The 24,812-nt window shown below is 44.3% G+C and overlaps 1 protein-coding gene across 1 annotated transcript in view; it reads right to left on the bottom strand.

The window, feature by feature from the left end:
• ZFR2 (zinc finger RNA binding protein 2) overlaps positions 1 to 24,812 on the bottom strand; it is a 290,651-nt gene that overhangs the window by 199,246 nt on the left and 66,593 nt on the right. The window contains exons 2-5 of the mRNA XM_040339314.1: positions 22,179 to 22,325; positions 20,069 to 20,281; positions 16,896 to 17,171; positions 6,744 to 6,914 (exon numbers count right to left, since the gene is read on the bottom strand). Coding sequence (XP_040195248.1) covers positions 6,744 to 6,914; positions 16,896 to 17,171; positions 20,069 to 20,281; positions 22,179 to 22,325 — 807 coding nt within the window. The remainder of the gene's footprint in view (positions 1 to 6,743; positions 6,915 to 16,895; positions 17,172 to 20,068; positions 20,282 to 22,178; positions 22,326 to 24,812) is intronic.

Genomic DNA, 24,812 nt, shown 5'->3' with positions numbered 1-24,812 from the left:
TTGGTTGTTTTAGAACAAAAACAAAGCTTATCTATAATGAACCAAAAACAAAATCTGTAAAACCTAGAAATGGTTTATATTAATCTTGAAATTTAGTTATAGGCTTAGCAAATGCAAATCAATTCAATGTAGAGTTCTAAGGAAGAGAATTGCCTCTGCCAGATCCTCTTTCATAGAGGCTCTTAAGTCAGACTTTATTATTTTTAGGACTGACTTGGGTGGGTGGCATTGCAGTAACTATTCTGGCCACATCACTAACGATCTCTGTATAAACAAGGATGGCTTCTTCAACAGTAAGTTTTGATGAGCGATCATACTTTTCAACTTCTTTTAGTGCTTTATAAAACTCCTGTTGGAATTTTTTTTATTTGGACACTTACTGGTTCTCTAACATGCGTTCCCTGTAAAAGCAGAACACAACACTATGGAAAGTATTGCAGCTCCTAATTGTGCGTTGCGTGCCATATAGTGAAGCACATGAAAAGCATGCTTCTTCACGGTCACTTAACATGTTCGTTTTGCGGTTACGTGAGGCACTGCATGCATTGGTCTTTATTCTTACAGTAGAGAAGTCATTAATAACTTTTTGTGAATTGGGACATTTAAACTTGCTTTTTTTTTATTCCAATCTAAATTTAGTCGGAGTCGGAGCATTGTTTGCCGACTCCAGGTACCCAAAATTTCCCCCGACTCCGACTCCACAGCCCTGATTATAGGCAAGTGACAAAACAAAAATATAGTGCAGCGCAACTATAAACAAATAAAAAAAAGTCCAAATATAACAAAATTCCACTGTTTTCGTGACTGTTCATAAATTTCCAGTGACCACCTCTAGCTGGAATGCCTGCTCACCTCCAAAAGTTGACCCCACTAGAGTCACACGCGCCTGTGATTATATCCATCTCTCAGGATGCCTTGGGAAAAACAAAACTTCCTCCAGGTGTTCCTGGACAAGACAGACCTCCTCCTGGGTTCTCACTATGTAGTCCTCACCACAGTCGCACACGCTTAGCGTAATATCTCTCAGGATTTTTCGGGAACATAAATCATCATCACAGTGCACCTAGAGAGCACAGCCCTCCTCCTGGGATCTCATTCTGTCATGTGTGGCCATATAAAAAAGGCAAACCATAGTGCTCTCTGCTAATAACATTTATAAAAATGGTAACTTGGATATAAAATGCTCACATACAAATGTGAAAAACATGCACATCAACAATCATGATGTGAACGGAGAAAACGTCCTGAAATGGACTCTGTAGTTCGGTCAACTTTTGGAGGCGAGCAGGCATTCCAGGTAGAGGTGGTGGTCACTGGAAATTTATGAACTGTCACTGAAAGTTGCTATATTTGGACTTGTTTTATTTAGATTTGTTTATGGTTGCACTACACTATATTTTGTTTGAAATATCGAGTCGCATGTGGGTATGCTCCAAGGCAGATTTCACACTGAGGCGCTTTACAGGTGCTAAAAATAGCACCTGCAAACCCGAGGGCTTTCACACTGGAGCGGTGTGCTGGCAGGACTCCAAAAAAAAATAGTCCTGCAAGCTGCATCTCTGCGGCGCTGTAGGAGCGGTGTATACACTGCTCCTACAGCGCCCTTGCCAATTGAAATCAATGGGCAGCGCCAAAGAGCCGGAAAAGCGCCACTGCAGCGGAGCTTTGCGGGCACTTTTAACCCCTTTTCAGCTGCTAGCAGGTGTTAAAAGCGCCCCGCTAGCGACCAAACAGCTCAGAGAAAACGCCACCACCGCCCCAGTGTGAAAGTAGCCCAAGTGGTGGGGGCAGCAATTACATGAAGCCTATTAGTAGGCCAATTAAATATTGATTTCACATTATTATATTGATTATTGAGCCGATTATATAATTTTTTTCACTTTAAGTGACAGAAACAGTCAGGATTTCTTGAGGTTTGGGATCAACTCAAACTCCTTTAGTTTCCGAATGGTGACAACAGGCTTGACGCCAGATATGAAAAATAATCTACTCACAATATAAGGACGTCCAGATATTGGTATCCCTCTCAACCACAACGCAGTTAAGACTGGCATCAACATTTTGGGAAACACCTGAGAAACAGTAACTAGGCTGAAGGGCAAGGCTACAAATTGGCAGTGCTCCCACCCTACCGCAAAATGCAAGAACCACTGGTGCCCCATAGTAAATGGGTACATGGGCATGCGATATGATAGAACATACTACTGATGCAGGAACATCACTACTGTTTGCAAGGACTGACTTAAAGGGGTGGTTCCCCTAAAAATAAACTTTTCATTGCATTTCCCACATTAATGACAATTAGAATCGGCTGGTTTTATTAAAAAAAAAAAAAACAACACGTCCGTAAGTACCGTTTGCTATATGCGTTCTCACCGCCGCTTCCGGGTACGATGGTGGGGCTGGGCGTTCCCAATTGATGGACAGGCATCCGACCGACGCATACATCGCGCCACGAGATGCCGAAAGAAGCCGAACGTCGGTGCGGCTCTATACGGCGCATGCGCACCGACGTTCGGCTTCTTTCGGCATCTCGTGACGCAATGTATGGTCGGATGCCTGTCCATCAATTAGGAACGCCCAGCCCCACCATCGTACCCGGAAGCGAACGGTACATACGGACGTTTTTTTTTTAATAAAACCAGCCGATTCTAATTGTCATTAATGTGGGAAATGCAATGTTAAAAGTTTATTTTTAGGGGAACCTCCACTTTAACCTTTTACATCTAAATATTTAAAGTTTTGAGATTCAGATCTGGACAAATTCTGTTCTTTTTGGGCACTGAGAAGGTTTGAGTAAATCTCTAAAATCTAAAATCACTTCCTGGGTCAGGCTTCCTTCTAAGGCCAGATATGCTGTACATCTGCTAACTTCAGCAGCGGGCACTGTAAAAGACTACCAGGCTGTCTGTTAAAAACCAGGCCGTCGCAGCTGGACCGCACATAGCAAGAACCCGCATCGGCTTGATGACTGCAACTGGGGGTACTACCATGATCTATATTATATAACCTCACCAAGCCAGTGACACACTTCTAGAAATAAAAATACCTCATGATTTCACAGAGGGAAATGCAATGTTGCAACTCCTAGATGCTAGGCTAATAAAAGTTGTTCACAGCTGTAGAGGGGGTTTTGGCCTCCTGGCTAGTCTTATTTTCGTGCACCCATCATCCTACTTCTGCAGGTGGCAATATACCCAGTTGGTGCTTAAAGCTGTATCCTCCAATGAACAAAAAGAGAATCATTATATATATATATATATATATATATATATATACACACACACACACACACACGGTTAAATCAAAAAGTGGTGCGCAACAATTTGAATATCTGAGCAACCTCAGATATAATTGCAGTGAGTTAATAAAGTTCTGTGCAAACAGCAACAAAATAGTAAAAATGATTAACTGAAGTCCATATTTTTCTTGCAATATCCAAATGTGCAAAACAAAAATGAGTCCTTGTATTTTCAAAAAAAATCTTTCATCATATTGTTTAGTGCAGTCTTGCCCTGCATGCTTCAAAGTATCAGTGCACACTTCAACATGTACCACCTCCATTAATACCTAAATGTTTGATCCACACTCTGGTAAGGTAAATGTAACATTTTAACACCCACCAAAAGAGAATAAAAATGCCTCTCATAATGCAATATTTCCACAAACACCACCTTTATTTAACTGAAAACGGAGTAACACTCACAAGAAAGGTGCATTTAAAACCAGAGCACAGTCCCTTTGATAAAGGCATTGATCACGTGATGAATCATGTCAGTGGCGAGGCCATGGGACAGAATCACGCCTAGAACTGGAAGCTATGCATATTTGAGGAGCCAATGCTTATTCTAATGGGGGCAATGGCATTGTGTGCACCGATACTCCATTTTTGCTTAAATAAAGATGTTTGTGGAAATATTACACCATGAGGCGCATTTTAATTTTTTTGAGAGAGTGTTACCTCAGGAGCTGGAGGAAGATTTCAGATCGGTTGTTGGTAAATTTGATGGACCTCTGCAGTGCATACATACCCAGGTTAAAAAGCGATTTGCCATTAAGTGATCTAATTTTAGCAATGATTGTCAACGAGAGATAAAACAGTCAAAAATAATATATACCACTTTACCTTAAAGGCATTGTACACTTTCAAATGCTATAGTTTAACCAAGTATATTTATAGTTATAATATAGTAAATTAGTTGTTAGTTATATTTGTGTCGTTTGTTTGGCTTACTTTATTATGATGGACTCACAAATTGTGGCTGCAATTTGTATGGTCATGCTTGACTGATTTCCTTATGGCCATGTATTAATCCATCTAGCTTGTTTCCATTGGCTTGAGGGAAAAAGCAATGTCTTGTTCCATGTCACAATCCATGCCTCACCATTTTCTCGATTGCATCACAAATGTGGTTAATACTATTGTGATGAAATACTGTAAGGTGATCCCTCTTAAATGCTCTGCCTGCTGTGTCCGTCTTAGATCTAATTAATTAGCTCTTAACTGAAGGGCACTAGACTGAAAGACTCAGGGATTGTGTGGCATATTGTTTGTTCACAGGAAGTGTCAGTTCTTGGACTACAGACAGAGGGCATGCATTAAAGCGGTATTGAACCCAAAAGAAAACATTTTGTAGCTTACCAATTCTTAGATGTGGCTGCTTCACTTTTCTTTACCTTATTTTACCCATGTGATCTTGCCGGTTAGTCGGTTTTCAAAAGAACAAGCTCTCTTGCAGATGTAGCAGTTAGAGAGTTGAGGAAAAACATTTAACACTGACAGTGGTGCCTACAATAATCAGCATTTAACACGTTGCTGTATCTACTAAAAATAAAGTGAGCTGGAGATTCGCTTCAATTTGTTAATTAAGTGTTCTTGCATAGCAAGATCACTTATTGTTATCTCACATACATATTGTAGCCAAATTTACTACCCTAACTCCTCCCACAGTTTTTACACTACATAGACAAGTAAAATACCGAAACGTGCGGATTGTTCCCGATTGATAAGCTATTACTTTGTGAAACATTTCGCTAAATCGTTCACAAAATATCGTCGTTTTTGCGACGAAATTTGTCCCATAGGAATAAATAGCGAAACTAGAGTGTGAGCTGACAAAAGGTGAAAAATCAGGACATGATCTCTAAACTGCCACCACTCCTTAATTTTCAAGCCCACCTACACAAATCGTGTGAATTAAAACGTTCAGCTATCCCTGCTGCCACTACACATGTCCACGGCTAAGCCATACTCCTGATAGTTTCATACAATATGACCATTTGTTTTAAACTCACGCCATCAATTGACATTCATTGAAACTCCACTCTAGCCACTCCATAAAGTTACTCTGCCCAGTCCAACCTGACAACAGTTAAAGCGGAGGTTCACCCGCACATTACACTTTTTCCCCCATAGCTGGATGCTCGTTTTGTCTAGGGGAATCGGCTAGTTGTTTTAAAATATGAGCCGTACTTACCGTTTACGAGATGCATCTTCTCCGCCACTTCCGGGTATGGGCTGCGGGACTGGGCGTTCCTATGTTGATTGACAGTCTTCCGAGAGGCTTCCGACGGTCGCATCCATCGCGTCACGATTTTCCGAAAGAAGCCGAACGTCGGTGCGCAGGCGCAGTATAGAGCCGCACCGACGTTCGGCTTCTTTCGGCTACTAGTGACGCGATGGATGCGACCGTCAGAAGCCTCTCAGAAGACTGTCAATCAAGAAGGAACGCCCGCTCCCGAAGACCCATACCCCGGAAGCGACGAAGAAGATGCATCTCGAAAACGGTAAGTATGGCTCATATTTTAAAACAACTAGCCAATTCCCCTAGAAAAAACGAGCATCAATCTAAGGGGAAAAGAGAAAAAAAAAAAAATGGGTGAACTCCCACTTTAATCAAGCCATTCCACCCCTTAACTCCGCCCACTCCAGTTGTAGACTACTGGTGGAGGCAAGAACACTTCACACAATTTCCCCAGAAATTGTAGCTTTTCTAGTTTAAATCTGCAAGTACATCCAACACTCCCCTCCCCCCTAACGGACAACGCTGCTGTCCAAAGGCACCTCCTGTGCCCCATCAACCAGAGTGGGGACACTAATAAAGGAGATGGTAATCTGGCCTATGACACAAGTGAAAACAGAAAGGAAAAGTCCTAAAAAAAATAAACTAATGCAGACACCACATCTAAATGACTGGTAACCTGCAATATATTACATTTTTGGTTTGGGGTTTAATACAGTTTTAACCAGTGCTGCATGTGTTTGTGGCATACCTCATGTCTGAATACATAAATAAACTTCTAACACCGGAGTGTGGAGAATTACTGTAATAAAGGAAGTGCATATACAGTAAGGCAACAAATGACATCATGAAACTATATGGATTAGAGCACATCACATGCAGCTGAAAATCAAGCTACAGATAGGAAGGTTTATAGGCCTTGAATGAATTGAGCATAGTGTTAAATATCAGGTGGTAAAATGCCATCTGGAAAATACTGTCTTTACCAAATGGCAACCAGAGAACTCTTTCCACCATTTGAGAAGATAAAAATGAAACAAAAAAAACACTGACTGGCTGAAATTCAAATGCAGAAAAAAATAAAATTTTTATTTTTTAAACTTTAACAAATTGCTTTTTTTTAAAAAAACAAATGGTTTGAAAACTTCTAGGCGTACTAATAGTATAGCATGAAGATACTGTACATAAAGATAAAAGCAAACCTCTGTCTTACAGTATTACCTTTTGATGCTTGACGCCTTTAATGTGTGCAGCATAGGCATCTGGTCCAGTACACGAAATATCACAGAGCTGACACTGCAATTGTGTTTGTGTACCTCTTGCAGGAATCTGGGTGGTGACTGAAAGTTCTTTTTTTTTGTGCTTCTGTCCCTCTAAATGCTCTTTATATGTCTAAAAGTAGAAAACAATTACAATAGGAACATTTATGCCTTACAAATTGCAAAAAAGAGGGGAGTTTGGCACTTTAAATGAGAAACCTGCCTAAACTGAGGCTTGGTGCTAGGAGCAGGGCACCTCCTACATTGGGGCTAGGAATCTCCATCCCCATAAACACAAAAGAGAGAAGGGGTGGGGGGGGGGGGGACTTTGAACGAGAGGCATAGCTCACATTGGGTAAACCACAACATATATTCAACAAAGTAAAAATGTAACAGAGTATTATTGAGAGCCCAACTTTGTCTCATTCAGCCCTTTGGCTGTCCCTAGCTGGCCCTCAATGCCCCCATTGTCATTTTGCCTCTCCGAATCCATCAGCTTCATCAATCAGAAAGCCAACAGGCCCAGAACGGCATGCTGACAGGGGTCAATGAGGACAGCGGCAAAAACTTTGAGAGAGACTAAAGCCTTATACACACACACGATCAGATTTTCCAATGGGAATTGTGATGACAGGCTGTTGGCGGGAAAATCCAACCATTTGTATGCTCCATCGGACAATGGTCTTCGGATTTTCCGTGGATAAATGTTGGCTGGCTTTAAAAAAATTCTGTTGACAACTGTCTGTTGTCGGAATTTCCGATCGTGTCTACACAAGTCCGTCGGACAAAAGTCCAAAGTACAAACACGCATGTTCGGAAGCCATGCTCACCAAACACAACATTAGCAGAAGGTGCCCAAAGGGTGGTGGTAAAGAGCTGAAAAACCACGTAGTACGCAACTACGTTCATGTTTGTTGGCCGACAATTGTGTGCCGTTCATATGCAAGACAAGTTCCTGGCCAACGCCCTTTGGACAAAAGTCCAAGGCTTTGTCTGCAGAAAGCATTGCCTAGGACAGTGGTCATCAACCCTGTCCTCTGGGCCCACTAACAGGCCAGGTTTTATGCATTACCTTGGGGAGATACAGACTAGAATACTGTAATCACTGAGCAGCAAATCACCTGCGATGTATTTCAGTTATCTTGCAAACCTGGCCTGTGAGGCTCGGTTCACACTAATGCGTTTTGATGCATTTTGCAAAAATGCAGGGAATTTGTGCCTCTGCGCAAAAAGCAGCGTTTTGCATGTAATAGAATTCAATGGACCCGCATCCAAAATGCAAGTACCACGTTTTTACCGCAATTTTTTTTTTACACTGTATATAGTTGGTTGCCAAGGAGGGGGCTGGGATGCAGGCCGCCGCATCCTTAACCGATGAGTCATCAGTTGTCAGCGGGCTTCCCGCTGAACACAAAAAAAAAAAAAAAAAAAAAGTTGAGAAAACCTTTCCCAAATCCCCCTCGCTTGCTCGTCCCCTCCCTTTCCTGACCTGCCGGGCTGCATGCTCGGATAAGGGACTGGTATGGATTTTGGGGGGACCCCCACGCCATTTAAAAAAAAAAAAATTGGTGTGGAGGCGCTTGACTGACGGTTTAAAAGCATTTTTAGGGCGAATGGGATAAAAGCACCCGCAAAGCGCCGCTGTAGCGGAACTTTGCCAGCGCTGCCCATTGATTTCAATGGGGAGGGGCACTTTAGGAGCCGTGTCTACAAAGCTCTTAAAGCGCCTCAAAGATGCCGCTTGTAGGACTTTTTTTTAGCACCCTGCCAGCGCACCGCTCCAGTGTGAAAGCCCTCTGACTTTAACACTGGAGTGACAGGAGAGGCGCTTTACAGGCGCTATAGCTTCTGTAAAGCGCCTCAGTGTCAAAGTAGCCCAACAGCCCTGGTCGATGTATAATGCCTAGTAATAAAAACTGTAGGAAAGTTATAGAAAAATAGATACATTTATTAAAAACAAATGGTAAAAACATATACTTGACATGTAACAAGCAAAAGAAATGAGTGGCTTATACAACGACCAAGGCCTTTAAAGTCCCGCAAGGGGGAACCTTGCTCCTTTCTTTAAATGTTTTCTTATACTATTGGGATGTTGGCCCACCCTTAGTTAATTTTAACTTAACGTCTTTTTGTCTCCATTGGAAAAATTAATGGCCACCCCTGGCCCGGAGAAAAAGGAAGGAAACATTGAAACCTTTTTAAAGCGGAGTTCTACCCAAAAGGGGAAGTTCCGCTTTAAGGACTTGTTCCCTGCTCCTCTTGAACAATTGGCCCTTTAAGGAGCAGGGGGTAGCGGGTACCCAATTGTGACAGGTACCCACTCAAACTTTCACTCCGTCTGCCTAGGTGATCGGAACTGAACTTCTGTTCCCTCTGCAATCTTCTGGGACACGTGACAGGTCCTAAAAGGCTGCATTTACCATTCACAAAGTGCTGCTCGCACATGCGCAGTGGGGGCACCCGGCTGCAAGGTTGCAAGCTCTCACAGCCGGGTGCCCATAGTGAAGATGCTGGTGCCGAGGAAAGAAGACAGTTGAGACCAACTGGGGTGAGCATACGGCTGGATCGTGGGACAGGCGAGTAGCTGTTTTTTTTAAAGTCAGCAGCTATAGTTTTCGTAACTGCTGACCTTTTTTTCCCCCACAGGGGATGCGAATTCCGCTTTAACCACTTAAGACCCGGACCATTATGCAGGTTAAGGACCTTGCCCCTTTTTGCGATTCGGCACTGCGTCGCTTTAACCGACAATTGCGCGGTCGGGCGACGTAGCTTACAAACAAAATTGGCATCTTTTTCCCCACAAATAGAGATTTCTTTTGGTGGTATTTGATCACCTCTGCAATTTTTTTATTTTGCGCTATAAACAAAAAGAGCGACAATTTCTAAAAAAAAAAAAAAAAAAAATCAATATTTTTTACTTTTTGCTATAATAAATATCCCCAAAAAATATATAAAAAAAAAAAAAAGTCTTCCTCAGTTTAGGCCGATACGTATTCTGTCACCTATTTTTGGTAAAAAAAAAAAAAACACGCAATAAGGGTTTATCGATTGGTTTGCGCAAAATCTATAGCGTTTACAAAATTGGGAATAGGTTTATGGCATTTTTATTAATCATTTTTTTTATACTAATCAGCGTTTTTTTTTTGTGACCGGGACATTATGGCGGACAGACAATTTTGACACATTTTTGGGATCATTGTAATTTTCACAGTGAAAAGTGCTATAAAAATGCTGATTACTGTGAAAATGACAATGCAGTGAAGGAGTTAACCACTAGGGGGCGCGGGGCTGGACGTGTGACGTCAGTGATCGTCGTTCCCTATATCAGGGAACAGACGATCACTGACATTGCCACAGTGAAGGACGGGGAAGGTGTGTTCACACACACACACACCTCTTCCCCGTTCTTAAGCTCCTGTGACCGATCGCGGGACACAGGCGGCGATTGGGTGCGCGATCACGGAGCTTCGGAGCGGGTCAGTGGCGCCCAGCTGTGCCATTCTGCCGACGTACATCGTCGTGCAGCGGTCCTTCGGTGGTTAAATACATCAAGGATGTGTGAAGAAGGTTCAGAAGGGCAGCATTTCAATAACCTAGCAAAGATCAGGAACATCATGACATGAAGGCCCCAGTAGTTTTTAAAAAAACTAAACTTGGAAAAAAAAAAAAAAAAAGTACTCTAGCTTTTAGGCAGGACAAGAATGATCGCCTATATTGGGATTGCCACTCATGGTATGGTATGGTATGGTATTTAACCACTTAAGGACCGCCGCCAGTAGATATATACGTCGGCAGAATGGCACATCTATGTACCTGTACGCGTCTGCCTTTCCGTGGGTGGTCCGATTGGACAAACCCCCCCCCCCCCCCCCCAGTACTGGTGGCGGTCCGTTGTGGGAGCGATCCGAGATGAGGGCGGCCACTGGTTTCTGGCCACCCCCTCGCAATCGCTCCTGGCCAGTCCGATGCTTCCTCTGCCTGTGTAATGTAAACAAAGGCAGGAGGAAGTGATGTCACACTCCTCGAGGAGGCCTTTTTGACCGGAGCTCGAGGAGAGAAGATATCCAAGTGCACTGACACGTAGGTACACAGGCACACTTTTCACCCCCCAGTCACAGTGTCACTGATTGCAATGATCATTTATTTACCGATCACTGCATTTAGTGTAATTTGTGACTGTAAAGTGTCAGGGCAGTTAGCTTTAGGTCCAGGGTAGCCCCCTACCCCAATAAAGGTTTAACTCCATGATCGCCCCCCCAGTCAACTCGTTCACCCCCTATCGCCAGTGTCATTAAGCAATCGTTTTTCTGATCGCTGTATTAATGTCGCTGGTGCCGCTAGGTAGCCAGTTATTTTTTAGGTTCACTGGCAGGTTTTTATAGCGTCAGGTACCCTCATATATTTTCTTAAAGGTTTTAACACCCTGATTGCCCCTAGAGTTAACCCTTTCACCAGTCATCACCGTATAAGTGTCACTGGTGACGCTGGTTAGCCAGTTAGTTATTTTGTTATTTAGGTTCCCTGTCAGTGATCTCGCTGTATAAGTGTTACGGGTGAAGTTAGTTTGCCGTTTAAAGCATCAGGGCACCCGCCGTTTATAACCCAATAAAGGTTTAACCCCCTGATCGCCCGGTGGGTGATATCAATTAAATTTTAGCATCAGTCAGGGTCTGCGTCGCCCAGGCAGCGTAAGGTTAGTGCCAGCAACGCTTACACCCACGCGCAGAGCATACACCTCCCTTAGTGGTATAGTATCTGAACAGATCAATATCTGATCAGATCTATACTAGCGTACCCAGCAGTTAGGGGGTCCCAAAAACGCATTGTTAGCGGGATCAGCCCAGATACCCGCTAGCACCTGCGTTTTGCCCCTCTGTCCAGCCCAGCCCACCCAAGTGCAGTATCGATCGATCAGTGTCACTTACAAAACACATAACTGCAGCGTTCGCAGAGACAGGCCTGATCCCAATTGCTAACAGTTTTTTTGGAAGCGTCTTCTACATTTGCTGACAGATCAGGTGCTTTACCTGTGAATCCTTACTAGTGTACCACTAAATTTAGAGCCCAAAATGGCAAAGCGAATGTACACTAGTAAAGAGGCCTACGAGTGGGGGGCGTGTCCGGATGTGAACCGAGAAAGTCGTGTTGCTGTGGATCCTGACTCCATTTACTGCCATCCTGTGCACCCAGTGACCTGGTGAGCCTCCAAAACTGCCCTGCAGGTTCCTGAATGCCCCCTGCATTGGCCCCAGCGGGAATTTCGGATCCTGGCCATCCGTCAGAGTTGCTATTTGGCCCACGATCGGCTCCATACTCCTCAGGCCCGCCGCCATCTTGCGGCCTACGGACCTCCCTGCATCCTCCAGGCTGGATTGCCGCGATCCGCAGGGCGAGCCAATCCGAGTCCACCTGGGAAGCCAGCGGTAGAGGGGTAGTCTGGGACTGTGCTGGATTGCCTGGGGATCTGGGAGCGCCGTTTCCCCGTGGCCATCTTGCGGCCTGCCGCCCCCTCGCTGCAGCCTCCGTGGCTCAATTGCCGTGATCGGCAGGACAAGTGGCGGAACATCCACGTCCGCCCTGGGCGCCGTCTGTGGAGGGGGTGATCTGGGACGGCCTGGGGATCTTGGAGGGCCGATTCCATGCACCGTGGCCGACCACCGTGTTGCGCCTGCGGCCCCAGCTGCATCCTCTGGGCACAGTGTTTTCCTTCCCCCCCTCCTGTGAGCCAGCATCCTTGGGGGAAATTGACTGTTACTCCCCACCGCCTGTGACCACTGTTAGATCTGGGTGACATGCCGCCCACTTTCGTAGTGGAGAGAGCCCACAGGGTTCCGCCGCTCCCTCCGAGGCCTGGGGCCTCTCCCTACTGCGGCTGCTGAATTACCGCAACCGGGATCGCATTCTGGCAGAGCGTACCATGCCTGAAATTAAATATGAAAATACCAGACTGTTCTTTTTCCCAGATTTCTCTCAGGAGGTGCAGCAACGTCGCAAGTCCTTTACTGAGGTGAGGCGCTGGCTTTGGGAGAAGGGAATACGCTTTGGCCTTTTGTATCCCAGCAGGTTGAGGATCACTGATGGCGACAACATGCGTTTCTTTGACACCCCAGGCCGAGGACCCATGACCGATTACATCCAACAGGGAGAAGCGGAGTATCACTTTTTTTCTTCAACAGACTTGTCTCTTGTTTCCTGAGGGCTCCCAATACTACCCATTTTCTGTCCCTAGTCCTTGTCTCCCTGCTGAATTCCACCTTTATCCCATTTGTATGTCTGATAATTTTTGCTGGCTAGACTGCCGTTTACTGTACTGCTCCTCAGGGAGCTCCAACAGCAACTACCGAACTGCCCCACCCTTGAACCGAGGTGCCCCCGCTTGTCCCTTGTTTCCCCCTCCTCGCTTTGGATCCCCCATCCACGGCCGAGAAGGACTTCCCCGGGAGTCCTTCCTTCATCTCTGGCCCTAGGGGCCAGCTTCTAGCGGTCCCAGTAACCTAAGGATTATATTCTATTTTTGTTATGGGACGAAACCCTGCATCAGTTTTTATGGTTCTTTGGCTTATTTTTTTGGCCTATGAGCTAGGTTTGCATGATGTATGGGTAGGGTGTTTGTTTTGGGGAGAGGGATTTCTCTTTCTTGAAGATCTCGATAAGTACTGTACTGCTCAAATGCTTTATTGATCTCTGACCCTACTGAATACATATGTTAATGTTGGGTTTGCTTACTGGCTTATATTAACTCTGAATATAAAAAGACCACAGTTATTCCAATATTTAAAACTGCATAATCCCCATAGTGTTGTTGCAGGAGACACACTTAACTGGTAGCAAGGTTCTGGCTCTGAAAAAACCTTGGGTGCAAAGGGCACTTCATGCGACCCATTCTTCATATTCGAGGGGTGTCTATACTGATTAGCAAACGTGGACCATGTGTAATGCATGATGTTCATCTAGACCCCCAGGGGAAATTGGTTATGGTGGTGTTGAGTATTTATAATAAGAAATATGTTGTGAATGTCTGCCTTCCCCAAGCCAGATACAGATTCCATACACTGAGAGGCTGCCCAGCACGGGTTCTGTTCATGGGAGGCCTTTCCTCCAATCTACTTTTAACCCTGATCTCGGGGCATGGGCTCAGGCAGCTGATTTCCAGGAGGCGTGGAGGTGGTTTCACCCCATGATAGAACGTATTCATGTTTTTCTGCTACATTTAAAACCTCCTCCCGCATTGATCTAGCGTTTGCCAATGCCTCCATGCTGGCCAGCATTCAAGAGGCGGGTTACCTCCACTCTGGCCTCTCCGATCATCACCCACTCAAATTAACCATTAGGACCACCAGGTCACGGAACAATGCCCTTTGGAGGTTACAACCCTATTGGGTTAATTACGAGGCAGTTCAGGACAGGACGTGGGATGCCTCCAAGGCTCACAGCAGGGGCCAATATATCTCGGCTGTGGCAGCGGTGAAGGCAGAGCTGGGAGACAAGGTCTATGACCTGCAGCGTAAGGTTGATGAGGCTTTAAATCAGTATTCAGCCTCGGCAACAGTCCCCAACTTCGAACACCTTTCATCGCTTAGGCGAGAACTACATCTCCATGTGTCAGACACCACTAGGCTTGGAATACAACGTAGCAGATAGGAATACTTTGAGAATGGAGACAAGAATAGCAAACTTAGCGATGCTAGCACAGCAAGACAGGCCCTCAGCGGTCATATCAGATGGCATTTCAGTCACCTTTCAGGAGGATATCCTGTCGGCATTTACCATGTTTTATACCTCCCGGTAGGTTTTGACTTCGCCCCTATGGTGTCTATATTGGCGCTGGCACTCTGACACAGAAAGGAAACTTCTCGTCTCGGAGATCACTCCGGAGGAAGTCACACTGGCCATTAAATTAAAATGTGCCATTTTGGCATTTTATGGCTTTCGAAACTGTGATAGGTAGTGAGGAGTGAAATCAAAGATTTGCACCCTTCGAAATCCTGAAGGCGGTGCTTAGATTTCGGGGCCCCGTACACGGCTAGGCTCCCAAAAAGTCCCACACATGTGGTATCCCCGTACTCAGGAGAAGCAGTAAAATGTATTTCGGGGTGCAATTCCACATATAACCATGGCATGTGTAAGCAATATCTCATTTAGCGACAACTTTTTGTTAATAAAAAAAATATTTTGGGTCATTATTCAATCACTTGGTGCAAAAAATTTTAATATTCAATGGGCTCAACATGCCTCTTAGCAAGAAGCTTGGGGTGTCTACTTTCCAGAATGGGGTCTTTTGGGGGGGGGGGGGTTTGTACTGCCCTGCCATTTTAGCACCTCAAGAAATGATAGGCAGTCATAAATTAAACGCTGTGTAAATTCCAGAAAATGTACCCTAGTTTGTAGACGCTATAACTTTTGCGAAAACCAATAAATACACGCTTGACTTTTTTTTACTAAAGACATGTGGCTGAATACATTTTGGCCTAAAATGTATGACTAAAATTGAGTTTATTCAGTTTTTCTTATAACAAAAAGTAGAAAATATTTTTTTCCCCAAATTTTCGGTCTTTTTGCGTTTATATCGCCAAAAAATAAAAAAATCGCAGAGGCAATCAAAAACCATCAAAAGAAAGCTCTATTTGTGGGCGTTTCGTCACTTCCGACTTCAGCAGAGACTCCCTCTGCTGAAGTCGGAAGTGAAGAAACGCGTCAGGGCGTGGCTACAACGGCGCCACAAGGAAGTAAGAAGACTGCGTTCCACCGCTGACCAATCACCGTGCATCTATACAAACGCTGCCTAGTGCGCGGCGGCCCCTAGACGTGGAGGGCAGCGGTGAACTGGTGATACCTTCTCCTTACTCTGCTCGTTTATATGTGATTTCCTGTACAGGCATTACCTGATGGGATGTTTTAACTGTTTGGGGGGGTGCATATGACAAGGTGGAATTATACTATTGCAGTGTTTTCTTTCCCCTTTTTCTCCTTTATGTGCCTCCATTGAGTTTTAACCCCTTGACCTAATCGAAGGAGGGTGAATGGTTTGACATATGAGAAGTTTCTTATGCTGAATTTACCTCATCTGTGGCAAGTGAGATAACAGGACCCACTTATTAGTGCTACGAACATCCTTTCTTTGACCACCTGTCACATTATTCATCTTCTCCTGCTTTTAGGTTTATTTATTTGCACTGGACCACATCCAGCTTTATAGCGCGATTTTATCACTTGAACATTAGTTCTTTGATCCCCATACATTGTTTTATACAAAATACAGTACATAAAATACAAAACAGGGAAAAATCATACCGTCTGCAGGGGAAACTGCAAATAAAATAAATCATGGTTACACTGGAACACGGCTGAGAAGTTCAGTGAAATGGACCAGAATAGATCCACTTACTGCAAGAGGGTTCCCTACCCCAGTCCCCCTCATCCACCGTCAGAATTTGCCTTCCACTTACAGAAGGTACATGTCAAGGCACCAAAGGTGGAGGCTATGAACCGGTCAGGTTCAGGTGGTGAGGTCTGCCATATAACTAGAAAATAAAAATAAATGGTCGGTTCAGTAGAACCATGTTTTGCAAAACTTCTCTCTGATCAGCAGAGGCAAGGATATCTTTCATTCTGTAAATCTCCTCAATTTTGTCAAACCAAACACTTAGCGGGGGAGCTATAGGTTGCTTCCAGTAAAGCAGGATACAGGCCTTAGCAGCATTAAGAAACTGAATTGTCAGTGACCTTTTATAACGTTTGGATGACATGACAGTTAAATGAAGCCGATTTAAAACTGCTGGGTCTTAGAACCAGACAACTCCAGAACATATGTATTTTTAATTTCTATTCAGAAGGTAATTTAGCCATTAAAGTGTAAACAAAGGGTAAAACTTTTTTTTAGTTCTTCCAATAAGGAAACTAGTTCTATTGACACCTTCGGATTCTCTCACTTCCTGTGTTGGCTATGGGACAGAAAATTAAAGGAAATCTTCCCAATGGGGCACAGATTGCGAACAAAACTGATGGGGTTATTATCCTCCTTACTCTATCCAAAATGTAATTATTATATATATTTTTTTACAACAGAATCAACCCATATCTCCCTCATTCATGCAGTCTTCTCTGTCTCCAATACCTGATATCCTGCACAGCTTATTTTGCAGATGTCACAATAATGCAGCTGTTGTGGTTTCGGCTGCGCCTTGAATTTCATGTCTTTGTTCACATATGCAGCATTTCTGGCATATTTAGTACCATTTTCACTCGCTCTCACATCTTTACTGCCCCAAGATCCATGTCCAAATCGATTAGGCTGCTGATGATGGTAACTTGACGAAGCCTCTGGATATGCAGTAGTAGGTTCAGAAGAAGAGTAACTGGAAGCTGAAGAAAAACAATTGAAATGAGACAACTAAAGGGTTTTAAGAACTAAAAGACTGGCCATGCATAGGTCAACTGTTCAGTGAAAGTAGTTCAATGTACATTCTAAAACGGCAGTGTAACATTGTAGTGGGAATGAACAGCACCTTACTTAAAAGGTGATTGTATTAGGACTTGTGCCACTTGGGTTGATCTGAGCATTTTCCCCTTCAACAGCAGCATATGTAGATTTTAGAATTTATTTACCATGTATTCTAAAATTAAAACTTATCAAAACGCTGATCATATCAATCAACAAAATTACATTAATAATTGTGATTGACATTTAGATTCTAAATGATAGTACTTGAATTTTGTTTTACAATAGTTTGAAAAATGTACCCTCTATGGCCAGCATAAAAAATAAAAATAAATGGATAAATTGCATTGGCAACATATCTGCACTTTAACTGGTTATTTTATCTCTGGCCTTCCTTCGCATCAAATCTTCATATTGTCTACCGTACACACGATCGGACTTTGACAACAAACCTCCGACAGACCTGTTTGAGGACAATCCGACCGTGTGCATCTCCATCTGACAAACTTTTTTTCTTATACATTGGACAAACATTTGCGTTGTGAACAGACAAACTTTCTGGCAACAAATATCTTATGTCGACTAATCCAATCGTGTCTACACAAGTCCATCGGACTAAAGTCCAAACATCCAGGTTCAGAACCAATGCTTAAGATCAGACAACAATAGCAGAAGTCGCCCAAGGGTGGCGGGAAAGAGCAGAAAAAAACACGTAGTGTGTCCATTACTTCACTACGTTCGTGTTTGTTGGCTGAAAAAGTCCAACCGTGTGTATGCATACCAAGTTCACGGACAACACCCATGGAAAGGTCAGATCGTGCGTATGAGGCTTTAATGACCCTATGGCCTGCACTCAAGCTTTAAATGCCCGATACAGGCACCTAGAGTGCTAAACATGCAAGCAGGGGACCGTAAAAGTGGGCATGATCTGCATCCGAGGTCTGTGACCATCTGGAAATTTGATGCAGAGCAGGAACAGTAAAAAGCTAGCTTGCATAACAAGTACAGTTACCCTTTGGGGGACAGGGACACAATTAAACAATATTCTACAACAGTCAATACAATACTTTAACCATCTCAAGTCTGGACACTTTCACCCCCGTCCCTTGCCCAGGCCAATTTTCAGATTTCATGGCGGTTCATACTTTGAATAATTACCCAGTTATGTAGCACTGTAACCCAAACAATATGAGATTTTCTGGAGACAGATTTCTTTTGGGCATTTACCAACCACTGGATCTTATATTTTTTGCTATACGAGCAAAAATAAAACAGAATTTTTGAAAAGAAAAATAAATGTTTGTTGGAAAATTCTGCAAACAAATCTTTCATAAAATGTAGGCCCAAATGTCCAAAAACCATGTAGCATTAGGCCCAAATGTCCAAAAACCATGTAGCATACCCCACATAGGAGCTACAGATGAAGGTATCCCCACGCCTGCACAGCCAGGCACGGAGTCAGAAAAGAGTCCACAGTTATTGTTTATTAGGGAGTTAACAACTTAGATAGGGATGGGAAGTTAAAGGATACCCACTTGACTTAAAAAAACCATCAGGGACAACTTCCTATATACAGTCTATTTTTGACTTTCCTCCTGCATGCTCTTGGCTATATGTGGCAGTTTGCCCCTCCTTTGTTGGTCCCCACCAGTGTTGAACTACTCACTCTGTCCTCTCCTTGCCTCCGGGAAAGATTCCTCCCTTGTGTATTTGGCAACATCCGTCCAGCATCCAAGCACGGGACCAAGGCAGGTCCACACAGCCCGCCGCCCCCCCCCCCCCGACTACGTGGTTCCCCCTTAGGGCTACTGACAGCCTCCTCAACATTGCATCTCCATCTTCCACCCAACTGCCCCGCTGGCATGGTCCATGCCCATTTATGAGGTGAACTCAGTCCCCCGTCAGACCACTACTGGGGATTGGCTGAGGCCTCATAAATATGCATGGCAGCTCCTCCTAACCCCCACCCTGTAATTCCAGACACCAGGGAGGCAACAGAAGGCTGCAAGGATGAGTCATTCAACCCTAAGCTCTAATAACACTGACTCATTTACAGACTCTCAAAATGTACAAGAGAGTCAGGGTATGGTTTGCCTATTTTACTCACTACATCTAGCACACACTTAGGGGGGTTACGTATACAAAAAAAAAAAAAAAAAAATATATTACACGCAACCACCAAGGTGCTATATCCTTATAAATAGTGCTCATCTGAAATCATTTTAATACACAGCTCTATTGAATCGTGACCATAGGGTTATAAACGCCATCTACAGGAGTAGGACACTAGGCAGAAAAGACCTTAGCACCGCCTATAGGGAGTCCCTTCTGGCATAAAACCACCTCTCTGCTATAAGCATCTAGTTTGTAACAAACCAGTGTCAGAAGTAATAATTCCAATAGAGGGATGGGTGCTGTGTCAGTGAATGAACAGAGAGAAAGGGATGTTACGGTAACAAGAAATGCAGTTTTCGCTTCCGATCCTTGCCAGACACGGCTCTGTTGACTCTGGACCATAGAGGTGTCCCAAAGCAGTGCCTCAACGAGGGGTGGGCAAAACAAAAAGCGACTGTGAAACCAGGCAAACATGCCAACCACCCAAACAACCCCTTAAAAAAGGGGCAAAAAAGGATCCTGAAAGTCAGCAAAACCTTGTGGCCAAAAAAAAAAAAAAAAAACACACGAACTGAAAATTAAGAGAATGCACAGCCGACCAGGTAGCTGCCACGCAACCCTGATACACAGATGCTGGAAAGCACCAGAGGCACTAGTGCTTTCGTGGGAGGGCACCATAACAGCCAAGGGAGGAGCCCGCCCCTTAATATTGCACGCATGAGCAAAAGTCCAACAGATTCCACTGGAAAACGTGGCAGAGGAGGCCCCAGGCTTTTCCTGGAGCCGACCATGGACATAAAAAGATCAATGACCAACCAGCAGTTGGTTGCAGTTGACAAGGACACATTAACCACACGGACCACATCCAAGGCATGCATCTTTAAGATGCAAAGGCCACGGACACAAGGAAGGCAGGACAAAGTCCTTAGGTGAACAACCGACACCACCTATGCAAAAAGGAGGGCATAAATGAAGAATCAACTTATCCTTGTGTAAAACCAAACAGGGAGACGAAAACAAGACCGCCAGCTCAGACATTCGTCTCGCAGAAGGAATGGCAACCAAAACGGGAATTTTTTTGGAGAAAATAAGCAGGGGGAAGTTCCTGAACACTCTCCATAGGAAGGCTTCTGGAGAACCAAAATAACCAAATTAAAGCCCCCTAGAACAAAGGCGTGAATCAGGAAGTGCGTGACCAAGAGACACTGAAAGAAACAGCAAGGGCAGAAAAGTGACCCATAATGGTACTTAAAGCAAATTTTGTGCAACTCCCCTTTGAAAAAAGGGCCAACACCCAAGCCATCGAAAATGGACATCCAGATCCTAGCACCCGGCAATCAAAGCTGCTTCGGTGCAAATACAAATCTCCTGAAGAGAAGGCAAACAAGACCTTGACAATGCGGAGAACACCAACCTGACAACTTCCTGTCCAATGCAGATGGCACACACTAGTGATGTCTCCAGCCAGAGAGGGTAATCCAGGGTGGTAGACCAGACCCTGGGAAGGTGGTCCTTCCCCAAGAAGCAACCGCCAGGAAGCATCCAAGATCAGTCGCACCAGGTCAGCATACCACAGATCAGTCCGGAGCCACCAGAAGGACCGGAATACCTACAGTCACTGTCCCATGAACCTCGACAGCAGGCGAGGGAGCAGCATGAGAGGAGGAAAGGTGGAAAGAGAAGATACTGGTCCCACAATGGCAACAGCACATTTGTTGCATCCGGTAGGGGAACCCGCACTCACTCCCAGGATTTCCCACCATAGGCAGATCTGCCAAAAAAAATGTCTGGGTACAGAACTCAATTCTAATGCCAGGAATGTGCACGGTGGAGAGAACCAGGATGTGCTGCCCAACACAAAGGGAAGCCTCCAGCGCTGCTACCACATTGCACTGGTGGAAGACAGTAGCCACAGCTGGTAGAAGACAATTGGACCCAGACGGGGTTTTACGGAAAAGGGTCATCCAGTGAACCCGAGGCAACCTGAACGCTCTCAGCCCCAGGACACTGATGCGAGTCTAACAGCCTCATTTTGATCTCAAACCAAAAGCTCTTCCTCCAGCCAGACAGGCTGGCATCTGTAGTAATGATCGTCCAGAGCAGTGGTTCTCAACCTGGGGGTCAAATGACAATTTGCCAGGGGTCACCTAATCCTGGGCTGTTCATGAGGCCCGCACCACTCTCCTAGCCTTTTTGCAGGGCTGTCTCTGGAGCCTGTGGCCGCCCACTCAGCCTCTTCACAGACTAGAGGTCAGCTGACTGGTAAAGAATGAAGTAAGGGGGGTGGAGGAGACCCTATCTCTTGATTTTGGCATAGGTGTCACTGCTGTGCAACACCACAAAGTTGGAGACACAGTGCGTAACACTACTGTGATTATAGTTGTCATTAAACAAGAAAGATGGCTAGAGAAAGTGATAGAAAAAAAAATTAGGATAGAGCGATAAAAGGAAAAGAAAGGAGAACAAGGAGAAAAAGTGGTACATCCTAAAATGTAGCATAATGGGATTTAATACTATGGAGTGGAAGGGACTCAGGGAGTGCTAAATGTCCATGGGTTAGGGGCACAAATTGTCTTGCCTTGGGTGCCGACAACCCACGCTACAATTTCTACCGCTAGGGGTCACCACAGCTTGGGAAATTTTATCAAGGGGTCACGGCACTAGAAGGTTGAGAACCACTGGTCCAGAAGAAGGGAATCAAGTACACTCTGGCTTGCCACACAGGGGACCGGAACCTCCATAAAAAGGCAAGGCCCTTGCTGATCGTTCCTCTCCTATGGAACTGTGCACACAAGACTACCTCCATAGGTTGATACTATAGTACCCAGAATCCACATGCAAGACCTCCAAGAGGGAGCAGGGTGTTCGCTCGACAAAAGGAAGTTGGACCACAGTCTGAAGCTTTTCCACCAGAAGGGACATGCTGGCCTGCTCCGAGTTGAACATCAGGCCCAGAAACTGCAGTCTCCTGGTCAGGGCCGACCGGTCTCGCTGAAGGAAAAGGAAACTGAAGAGCTGAAGTTTGTTTGTAGTGTCTGCTATAGGATCCCTCATCACAGGATTCGATTTGTTTTCTCCCTTATCACAGTGACTGTGCAGTGTGTCTTTCTTCCAAGGAAGTTGTGGTTATGCTGATCCTTCACGGGACTGTTATAATACTTGGCACTTCTATTCATTTATTCTGCTTTATTGCATGTCATTTATGTTTATTTGCACTTTGATGCCCATTATTAGGGGGATCTCTTATGCACTATTGTATATTATTATAAGTTAATATCAGCGCAGCACCCATTTTTCACATTTACCTTTTGGTTTCGTACACCTTTTAATGTGTTTGCAGCTATATTTATTTAGAATATAATTTCTTTCCTGATTTATTAGTAGCGCTGTAGTATCTACTTTTTACATTTTAGAGACAAACCAGCATGGAACACAAACAGGAAGAGGACAGGAAGTGTGTCATAGAGGCGGGACGCGTTTCGGAACAGCTCATTGGTTCCTTCTTCAGCCAGTGACAATGGTTCCATAGGAGCTAGCTAGTCTGGCCCTGCAACTTCCTTCTGACTTGATTCAACTTGAATGCTGTGACGAGAGGGCCCGTGGAACTCATAATACCTTGGAAAAGTTGTACAAACAGAGGATAGTGGCGGAAAGGTTGGGAAACCCTTTTTTCAGCTCCCCATGCACCTCTTATGTCCAAGTCACCCTGTGCCATCCTGGGGTGATGGAGAAAATATATCTTGGATTACTTAAAATGGGACAGTAATATTTATCCACAATATCTCCCAGGATATATGTAAAGACTATTCTTGGTTTGTTTGATTCTGAACTCAACATGTTAGTTGAGAGAGCTGATCACATTAGCTTCTGTACAATGTAAAAGACGGGCCGACACCTGCTGGAGTGCCCGCTATTGTGTGAAGGTGTCTTGTTTATACATATGATAATGTATAATTTACTGTGTGAAGCTCGTGACAAGTCTGACCTGTAGTGAAATCCTGAGTTATAACAATGCCCAGAAGGGCACAGAGTCACATCGGCTGCTTTAAGGGATTAGTTAATTAGCTCATGTTAATTTCTTACAGGTGTATTGTTAGAGTAATATGAGAAGGAGGTAGGAACATCCTCTTCTACTGTATATAAGACTTGTATTCTGGTTCTAATAAACAGTCCATGTTCAGCAACTAAACAAGTATCTTGTTTTGTGCTTGAGTGGTTGAAATATCCGATATCTATATTCAGACTGGGAGGAAGCGGTATATGATGAAAGCACTCAAGCGAAGTGTAGGACATTGTTACAATTGCCATTTAGGAGCCTGTACAAAGACTGAAATCGCACCCAAGTTAAACCAAAGTAGTACAGGAACTTTTTCTAAATTTGGAGCGACTTGTGTACTATTAAGACAGCCCTCATAGGGAAACATTGAATTTGACATGTCATGCGATTTGGTCTCACAAGTCAGATCCCATGTTGCAGCAGTGTGAACCGAAACTTAAAGCATCAAAAGACAAAAAAAATTACCATTGTGAGGACCTGCCAATCTGTTGATGTGGCTAAAGCTAAGGTATCTTCAAATCGTGGTACATGAATGACTTTCTGCACTTTCAAACGACAAAATTAAACAGTTTGAAAGGAGTTGGGACCTATAATTTTCTCATCTTTCAGGACATGCCTGAGGCCAATGCCACTTAGATCCTGGAGCGGATGGTCCCTGGATTTGTTCTTCTCACTTTCTATTTTCTTCTTCCCCATGAGGAGACTGTCCTCTGGTCCAGTGTGGTGTCCCATGGCAGATAGTGCCTAGCTCTTGAAGTGGCAGTGGATGGGATGTCTTTTCAGTTTGCCTATATGACTTTTGGTTGTTTTTAACATCTTTGTGGGAATTTTGTACTTGCATGTCAATCCTGCAGTTTTGTACACCTTAAAATAATAATAAAAAAAAAAAAAAAAAAAAACCTACAACCGTGGAAGACAAATTGAAGAGCTGATACAATGGCCAAGGGCATAGCAGGATTTCCTGAAAAGATGTACCCGTCTTAGGAGCTGTATGCAGTGAGAAGCACAATTGTCTAGCCAAACAATAGAAGGCACATATGAAAGCTGTCAAACTTATTATCCCCACTTTTATTTAACTACTTCCAGAACGCCCACATACTGCGGCAGGGCAGCCCAGCAAAAAACATGCATGTACGTGGTTTACGTTTTCCTAGTCTGGGGCACGCCACCAGCGACCCACTGCCGCTGTGATTGGACACCTGCAGTTGTTTGGGGGGAATGACCGAACGGTGGTCTGCCCATGTAAACATGGCAGTCTGTCAGAGGAAGAGATCTGTAAATCCTACCAATCAGGAACACCAATCCCTCTGTCTAGTGTCAGCACTCCCCACACAGTTAGAAAGCACACATAGGGAACACGTAACCCTTTGTGAGTTTAGTGCACCGACTTAAGGCTTACAATTTGCCTACTCTAAAACTAA

This window comes from Rana temporaria, chromosome 1 (genome assembly GCF_905171775.1).
Source record: "Rana temporaria chromosome 1, aRanTem1.1, whole genome shotgun sequence".
In the NCBI taxonomy this organism is placed as follows: Eukaryota; Metazoa; Chordata; class Amphibia; order Anura; family Ranidae; genus Rana; species Rana temporaria.
This window is presented reverse-complemented; position numbering and strand designations above follow the sequence as displayed.